Source organism: Homalodisca vitripennis, chromosome 6 (genome assembly GCF_021130785.1).
Source record: "Homalodisca vitripennis isolate AUS2020 chromosome 6, UT_GWSS_2.1, whole genome shotgun sequence".
Taxonomy (NCBI): domain Eukaryota; kingdom Metazoa; phylum Arthropoda; class Insecta; order Hemiptera; family Cicadellidae; genus Homalodisca; species Homalodisca vitripennis.
The window spans coordinates 106,875,737-106,885,090 of record NC_060212.1 but is presented as its reverse complement, the minus strand read 5'-3'; the positions used below and the strand labels follow the sequence as shown (position 1 = coordinate 106,885,090).

At 33.1% G+C, this 9,354-nt stretch overlaps 1 protein-coding gene across 2 annotated transcripts in view; it reads right to left on the bottom strand.

The window, feature by feature from the left end:
* Nucleotides 1–9,354, bottom strand: part of LOC124364684 (saccharopine dehydrogenase-like oxidoreductase) — a 43,714-nt gene continuing 34,360 nt past the window's right edge. For both annotated transcript variants that reach the window (XM_046820350.1, XM_046820349.1), the window contains exons 4-9: nucleotides 9,095–9,224; nucleotides 6,791–6,846; nucleotides 5,011–5,141; nucleotides 4,428–4,665; nucleotides 1,470–1,729; nucleotides 1–415 (exon numbers count right to left, since the gene is read on the bottom strand). In XM_046820350.1, coding sequence (XP_046676306.1) covers nucleotides 289–415; nucleotides 1,470–1,729; nucleotides 4,428–4,665; nucleotides 5,011–5,141; nucleotides 6,791–6,846; nucleotides 9,095–9,224 — 942 coding nt within the window. In that variant the 3' untranslated portion in view covers nucleotides 1–288. The remainder of the gene's footprint in view (nucleotides 416–1,469; nucleotides 1,730–4,427; nucleotides 4,666–5,010; nucleotides 5,142–6,790; nucleotides 6,847–9,094; nucleotides 9,225–9,354) is intronic.

Below are 9,354 nucleotides of genomic sequence, written 5' to 3'. Positions count from 1 at the left end.
TTAAGCTATAAAATCTCTTTTTTAATAGAGTATAACATTAATAACTTTAATTGTGCACTAAAAAATAACATCTTTAAGAATATTTTATTTAGTGCTTAAAGCTGACATTTACATGAGATTTGTTCACATAAAACCATTGAAGACACGGCTAAGAGTTAGTTGTCCTTAACAAAAATACATAAAAAGCTACTACCCAAATTGCGTCCAATCACACAAAAGGACACAAGACTAATTTTGTGGCAACCTTAAATCCTCAGTCTTACAAAGAGTGTGTTTCTCCAATGACGTTTAGGATGATTTGTCTGTTGAAGTCGTAGTTTCCTCTTTTAAGACTTCAAACTTCAGCCCATGGGTGGCGAGCTCCTTGATCAGTGAGGTCTTGGCAAAAGCAGCCCCAGGGGGCAATACTCCTCCCCTTCAAACAGAGCACATAATTACATTTAAATGTCCAAAGCAAGTCTAATCTGTAGCGAGATTTACCTATAGGCCCATTAGGCTCCGACATACGTGCTACAAACTTACGAGGTCTATTTAATACTGTTGTTATAAGTATGTACTAATAATTTTCACATCATTTGGTTATTATTGCACAAATTGAAATGTTTTAAACTGCTTCAAATTCAATAAAAATAAGCCTAATCTAAATAAGAAATTCAATTTTTTGTCAGATTTTGGTAGAACAATTTTAGGGAGGAGAGGGTGAACACTTCTTCGGACACAAAAACCGAAAAAAGTGAAGCACAACTCTGCTTAATTATTTCAATCAAAAGTAAAAATAATGACTTTAATTATTTATTCTATTAATTTACTCCTCTTAACCCTCTCCGGTCGAAATACCACAAATTGATTCTGGCACTACTGGGCTGAATTGTTGGGCCACTCTGCCACGGACGGATATTCTCGAGTTATTATTTTAAGTGCTCAAAAGATAAAGGTTACGGACAACAGTTCGGCCCTTACTCTTCAAAGGGTTATTAGAAATATCTACAACAATGTGAGTGTTTAGAGATCCATATGTATGTGTGGTATTTAACACACACATATATTGTTATAAGCTTGAAAAGTCCCAGAGCGATTTATTAATTTTTTTTAACCATTTATTGTAAAGCAATGTCACTTGGTATATCAATATTTCAGTATATCGCCTGACCAGCCAATTTCTTGCTGTTCCTATGATTGAACACCATAATTGAAGGGATTTACAAGTGTTGAGGCTGTCAATGAAATTGACACGAAAACAATTAGAGAACTTTCGCATAATGATTTCCAACGGTGTTGTGAACAGCTGTATGAACATTATCAAGGCTGTATTAACGTGTTGTTGCAGGAGGAGAGTATTTCGATAAAAAATAGATCGGTAAGTTTTAAACATTTTTCAATAAATATATATAAACAAATTCAGGAACTTGTTGACTTCACCTCATATTTTGCATAGCAACATAAATCACCTCAAGACTAAACTGACTTACTTGCCAGGCATCTTGTCACTCTCCTTCAGAATGGTGACGGCAGCCAGAAGCAGAGCTGTTGTGGTGAAACCGTACCCAGGGTCACGTCCTGACACTTTGGTCAACATGGTCTTGTTAGGAGGCTCAGGGTGCTCCTGCCCCTCGGTGGCACGCTCGGTCCACCCCTGACCGTAGAATGTGAGGGAGAACAGAGCTCCAGTTCTGGTGCTTTCACTTGGACCTTCACGACTCGCGAAGCCAAACGAGAAGAACTTAGGATGCTGCCAAACAACAATTAACATCAGTTAACTTCTTCGGTTCAAATATCTTCACTACATAACCTTTACACTACTCAAGTCTTGCTGACCAGAAATAATTAAGACATTAATTGGGACTGAATGCTGTTCGGATTCGTTAAATAATTAAACAGACCAACCCAGCTTGCTGTACTATCTTGTTTGCTTTTTTATATTATTTGATGACATTGCAATTTTATTACATAAAAGCAGGTAAACAAATCTTTCTGAATAAAAGAGAATTAAGGTATTAATTTAATCAAAATTTTAGTGACAAATTCACAAGTATACTAACCCACTTTCTTGTAACTGATAATTATCCACTAAGTGAAAACGCGCTCACTCTTTTATTTGTAACACTGTTAAATATAAACTTATCAACGTGAAACTTAGTAGAATTATTGGAATTTTGAATATAAGCTTTTGTTAGCTAAATATTTCTCCTCTGTTGAGGTTTACGCTATAATGTCTTCGCTGTTGAAATTCAAGTACGTTTTTGACATATCGTAGTGGTACAGTTTGGTTAGCAACAACATGTTCAAATTCTTAAAGTTATTTTATTTAGTTTTATATGATACTAGCTGATTCTTGCGGCTTCGCACGCTTTTCTTAAGTTTTGCCCGCGTATGAGCAATTTTGGTTGAAGTAAATTATATTTCCAACGCCGATGTAGATTTTACCTTGATGTCACGATCAAGAAAATCTGTCAAAAATGTGTTGTACATGCATATGTACTTTATTACAAAGTGGTCTACCACTCAAGCTTTAAGTTCAACCAAAAATGTAGTTTAAAGACAATTATACATCATAACTTAGGGCCTTCAAATAGTGTTTCACTGTTTTAATATACATATCTATCTCGTAATTGCAGTTTATAATGTGCAGGCGCTTAGACAACTTTTCTTTTAAAGTGCCGCCTGGTGGCGAGTTATATCAATGGGCATAGCATATAAACCTTCTCCGTGGAAAATACATATACATACAAATTTTCATAATGATCGGTCACATAGTTTACGATTCCATAAAGGACAAACACACAAACATTCATTTATATATATATATATATATATATATATATATATATTATTAGTATTTAAGAGTTGTAATCAAATATTTAAACTGTACTAAAGTGTCTCTGAATACAAATTAAAATGTTTTACTTTGTAATTTATATTTCTGGCAATTGAGGGATGATTTATACTACATGAAATATATAAACAATTATTCCTTTTTATATTTATATATTTGGTTATTTTTATAGTATTCTTGCCTGAAATTGGCCTGCAAATAATAAGTGCATGACTCAGAAGGAGAGTTAAGTTGCTGCAATGTCTAATTAATTTTACTCATTTGATTTGACTATCCATAATATTATAATTCAAGTTATTCAAATTTATTTAATATCACCTGTTAATGTTCACTTAACAATATGTAACATGCATTATTTACTTACACATCTATATTGCATCACCCATCACTTTATCTTAACTAGAGTCTAATATTTTATTTACCATCATTAATGTATGTTTCCCAATTTATAATCAATTATGTCCAAGTTTACACCCGTTTCATTAATACTACTCAGATTATTTATGCCATCATATTAATTAAACACTCCCATTTAATTAATATATCAATTTCAACTTGTTTCAACTAAAGGGACATTTCCATTAATGGGATACTGTTAAATTTAATTAACCATAATTTAACATTATCTCAGTAAATTAACACTGATGTTAACTATTTTGTACAGCATAAGCATAGGTGAAACCTTTTATTAACCATCTTCCGGACAATGGCCACATTTTGCCATCAACTGCTTTATCATTGCTCTCTGCCATCATACGGCTGCTTTTGGAACTGCTAATGGAAATAACTATTGGCAGTACTTTTGTCCTCGTTCACTGTATGATTTAATACCAAGTGATGCAATCTAGGAATAACATATGAAACGTTTTTTCGATATCTTTATTGAAAGTGATTTAGCTGTTTTTCTTGAAAATTCCTTCCAAACTCTTTTGATATATTACAGAATTACTAGACATATTTGTAACTTCCTGCAGCCACTGTTTTACTGACATATGTAATTGTAATAATGTTTTTAACTGTTCTTTGTTTGTTCTTTTAAAAGTTTTATTTTAATTTGACAATACAAACAAAAATGTCTTGTAAAAATGAGTATTAATTTGGATTTAGTTTACCTTATAAGTTTACTAATGTTTCAAATACCACCATATTATAAAGAATTTAATAACATTTACAGTTATGTATAATATATAATAGTTTTATTCGAATAGAGTTGTTAAAATAATACAAACACAAGTTTGTTCTCCCACGACGGAGTGGCTAATAAATGCATCCCTGTAGCGCTAAAGACACGTTGCAGTAATTCAACTGGGAGGGAGTTACTAAATACTGACCACTAACTAAGTCCCTTAGAAACATCATCAAAGCATTATCTTAAAAATCTCAAAATTGGGCAAAAAGATCAATGTCCCATTTGATATAACAGAATGAAAAATAATGGAGTAAACTGAATTTTTTAAATTTAAATTAAATCACTTTATAAACTGTCTTGAATGGTATAAGAGAAGAAAACTTATGTTTTCTCATCCATTTTTTTCAAGCAGTTGTAACTAACTAGGTACCAGGATGGTTTATTATTTGGTTAACTGTCACTTACATTCAGCAGGATTTGGCGAGTGAAAGCGGTCTTGGTCATGAGGGTAAACAATCCGCCGATGACAATCACCATGATGGCGTGCAGGAGGCTGGCGAACGCCATGTACGCCTGGACTTGGACTGGGCGCACTTTGTCCTGCTCGTACCGGAACCGCTGGGATCGGTACATGACTGGCCGGTCTGACCCGGGGAACGGCAGACACCACTTGTTAACCACCTCGTTCTTGTGCAGCATGGGCCTGACATGACATGACAATTCTGTTGTACATTTCTGTCACGTATTTCAACATATTAACAATTTTGGTGTTCAGACTTAAGAATTAAGATTGTAGAAAATTAAGTATTTTTGTAATATTAAACACAGCTTTTTTACTTGTTTCTTATTTCTAATACTTTTGATTATTTCACCTGGTCGTGATATGAGTTGTATTTTATGTAGTAAAATCTAGAGAAGATGGAATTCAGTAGGTAATGTATTATTTTAAAGTTTGAAAAAACCCAACTCAATGGTATCCTGAATTTTTCTTGTTCTTATTAAAGCTCTTGATACATGAAGATGCAAAAGATCAGTCATAATAACTAACCTTGGTGAAAGCTTTGGCAGCAACGCAGGCAGTCGTGTGGGGAACAGTTTCTGTCGGAGTGTCCTCAGCTCACCGGCATGTACCAGTCCGTACACAGCAGACTCCCAGGTGCCGTAGTTTAAAACTGCACTCTATTAACATAGTATCATATTACATTATATCACAGCACTTCACCATGTGAATAACACAACTTCCTTAGGTGTTAATAATTAAATGACAAATCATTCATGACGTTGTTATTTAAACTAAAACTCTGATTGTTGAAAATAACAATAACAACTATTTTATTTATATTACAACATTAAATTGTGTCACTTACTGATTAACTACGTAATGCAATTGAATTATGTTTTGACACAGAATTCTGTTGGTTAGATTTAATATAAATCACAAAGAAATAAAATGTTATGATTTCTTAATTCAGCAACATAGTAGAAAGCAAAGTCAAGTTCACGAAACAGATTTTCCAACGCAAAAATTTTGAAGTCAAAGACGTTTAACCCTTTTACCCGTAATCCGTCCAACAATTTTTAACTTCTTAAAATATTTATACTTTTGCTGAGCATTGTCAAATATTCAAGTTATCTCATCAGTTCAACAGAGAATAATAATCTAAAAGTCATCTAATCAGTTCAACAGAGAATAATAATCTAAAAGTCATCTAATCAGTTCAACAGAGAATAATACTCTAAAAGTCATCTGATCAGTTCACCATATGAGGTACGGGCTTATTGTGTGGGGGTGGATCCTCTGCTGGAAATCTCAACATTGTGCTCATATTACAGAAAAAATCTATTAGAACCCTTGCTGATCTTGAACTCCAACAAAGTTGAAGACATGCTTTCCAATCTATTGGGAATAATGACCGTTATTGGGCTGCACATTCAAGGAGTAATTTTGTATGCTCATCAGCTGAATCTCCAAACAAGGAAAGACCTCCACTCACTCACATAACGCCCATCACACAGTTGACCTTGTTCTGCCTCCACACCGTACAGCACATTTTGAAAATGAGCATCCTTACATCACCCGAAAACTATATAAAATTCTATCAGACAATATCAAAAGACTAAAAGGAGAATCTCTGAAGAGGAAACTCCACAACTTCCTCATAAACCAGCCATTTTACGCCCTTGAAGAATTCCTAGAAGCAAGCAGGGAAAAAGATTGCAAGACGCATCTTGACATCATTTACTGTCAATAATATTAATTTTAATATATTTAACTGTCGTGTTTTAAACATATGTTACTCTATTACTATTCTTGAAGAATATGTAAATCAAGAAATGACTGAATATTAGCATTTGAAATGTCAATTAATTCTTATTTTTAATAAGTGTACTAATTGAAATATTCAGTCATCATGAACAAAAACAAACATATACACAATTTTTTAGTTTACCTTCGCAACAATTCTGTAGTACTTTCTTTTAAAAATCCTTTGTGCTTACTGCCCATAATATAAAATCATGAAAAATATGAGGATGAAATTTACCAAAATATACAGCCTACTGTCAATCCATTTGAACCTAAGCAATAACACCTATGTACATAGGTCGCAGATACTATTGACTAAAAAAATAATATTGAGAAATTATTAGGCTACATCTTTTAAATTACAAGTTTGTATGTTTTAGTTTTTACCATACTGTAATAGTTACTATGATTTAATACATTATTTCAAAGGCAAGGCCCAATCTGGAAAAGTTGGAGACCAGCATAACACCTGCAACCTAATCTAATTTTAAAATTAATATTCAAAGAAGATGATTTTACTTACATCAACTTTTCCAACATGATCAGTTTCAAGGTAAGTCTCCACTGAATTTACTTCTCCTGAAAACAAACACCGGCATTATAAAAATTGTCACTAAAGAATAGTTAACGGTACAGCATTCACCACATGCTACGCTTTGGTTCTATTTGTGTTGTCAACCTGGTTGTCTTGTTCTGTTTGTCTATATTAATCATTTTTGCTAGTGCTGATTTTTCATTTTCAATTTGTTATGACAGCAAGTAAAAGTAAACAAGAAAAAACTGTGAAATTTTGCTTTCAGCTCAGTAAAAACGCTGCTGAAACAGTTTTGAAGTTGAAAAGAGCTTACAAAAATGACGCAACGGGAAAAATTCTAGTTCCTTATTTAAAAAATGGTGACTTGTTGATTGATGACTGAACCTGTTCTGGAAGACTATGAACTGTACAAACTGACAAAAATGATCCAACTTTCATCTGTGGTGGTGTGATGTGTAATTGTGTTTCTTGTGCTCGGGACTTGCATTCAATGACAGCGCCTGCACTAAGACTCTAAGCAGCTTTTGGGTATGTTTGAACCCTTTTTTCTTCTTTCTGCTTTTTATTTTAGTATGTACTAATACCTCCCGCACCTGACGAAGAGGATACATTTCAACCCTCGAAACATTGTGTTATACCTTTTGTAACCATAATGATAGTAAATGTCCAAAATCCTGTTATCCTGATAAAAATGTTGAGAACAACTTCCCCTCACTAGCTCACTAAGCATTAAAATAACTCTGAAGAACTATTAGAGGTAAGTGGAATAACTTGGAGCTTGTTCCAGCTAATTTCAACTGAGGATTATGAGATGAAAAGAGGCATTTGAAAGGATTTACAGGATCTGTCAGCATTGATGACATAGAGAAAAAAAAGGGAGGAGCCATTGACCATTATTGAAGATAAATACAAAAATGTTTTGTACAATGTACAATCACTCATTGGACAAATGTATCAAGTAAAATTGAGATTATTTATAACGAAAAAGATTATTTAAAAAAATAGAATAAATAAATAAAAAATACAATTTCTTATGAGTACCACCATGTAAGAATACAAATAACTAAGACACTTGTAAATATTTGTAAATAAGTAAAGTTTTACTGAGGTTCTTTAAAGTTGGAATTATGTAGAACATACTGTAGTTCATTATTAAATGTAGTTATGACAGTGAATATAAGCGAGACAAAAAGACCATGAAATGAATTATACATAAAATAGCACAAAGAAAAATAAATGACAAAGAGACAAACAGAAAAGTAAAATAATTGAGCATCATTGTTGGGTTGATGTTCATCAAATAAATATAGACGAAGCCAACATAATACATCAAGAACCTCATTTCTTAAAAAGGGCATTCAAGACTTCATACATTAAATTAGTGAACTAACCATTCTTTCAACCTTTAGTTGAAATTAGAGCGCTTCAAAACTGGTTGCCCCCTCCCCCCACACTGGTTGCCAAAACTAAACAACAAACTGAAGAGGGAAACCTAAAAAATCAGATATTTCCTCAAAATAGAGATTTCTAATAAATCAACGGAGATTCACATTATGGTTTTTCAAAATTCATCTAAAACGAACCATTAAAAAATTACCTATCCCCATTCATAGATTCACTGCCATCTTGTTACTGCCGTAACAATTATAATTTACTACTGTACTTGTTGCTGGTCAGCAGTAAGTGGTTGGTTATAGATTGCAGACTGATTGTAACCTGGATTGTTTAGTTCAGTTGATAATATTAGGGTTTGATTTATAATTTATTAAATGTATCACAGTAGTGGCATAGAGTTTATAAACAGCAGGTTTGCTGAAATTCCTGACTTCAACGTGTCACAATGTGCTTTAGTATGATTTCTGTATTTTAACCTAAATTGTAATTATACATTAGGTAGGTATAATTTCCTCTAAATGAGGAAGAGATCAGATTGCAGATCTGAAATGTTGTGTTAATGATTTGTTTGTACCACTGAACAGTGGCAAATGTCAGAAAAATCATGTTACATTCACAATCCTTCAACAGTCATAAACGAAGAATCACAGTTTATATATCACAAAAAAATTACATAATGTGGACTGTGATTTTTTTTTTTTAGTATTTGGGCAACAGCACTAGGAAACTTGCTACAAGGCTGTGATAGAAAACCCTATTAAGTTACCATAACCACTTACATAGATCTATAGACATTGTAAAATTTAACAGGAACATTAGAGTCCAATTGGCTTAGAGTTCCTCTTTAAAGCTATTGGAAGAATCTAGAACTGCAAGTGTTTCCAAACAATCAACTACCTTTGAACTGTTCAATGAAGTGAATAAGTCCCATGTCTGCAGGAATGCTATCAAAGCCACAAGCACTGACTACATAGACTCCCTTCTCTTCAGCCGCCTTATTGTACTCCAACTGCATCCGTTCCATATACTGAAAGCAAACATACATGTATCAATAATTATAAGTATACCATGATGACACATGAGAAGATAAAATGCATAATCTACTTGAGCCTATTGTTCATATGAATTTTTATTCTCCAAGAGTTCATGGAACTGTA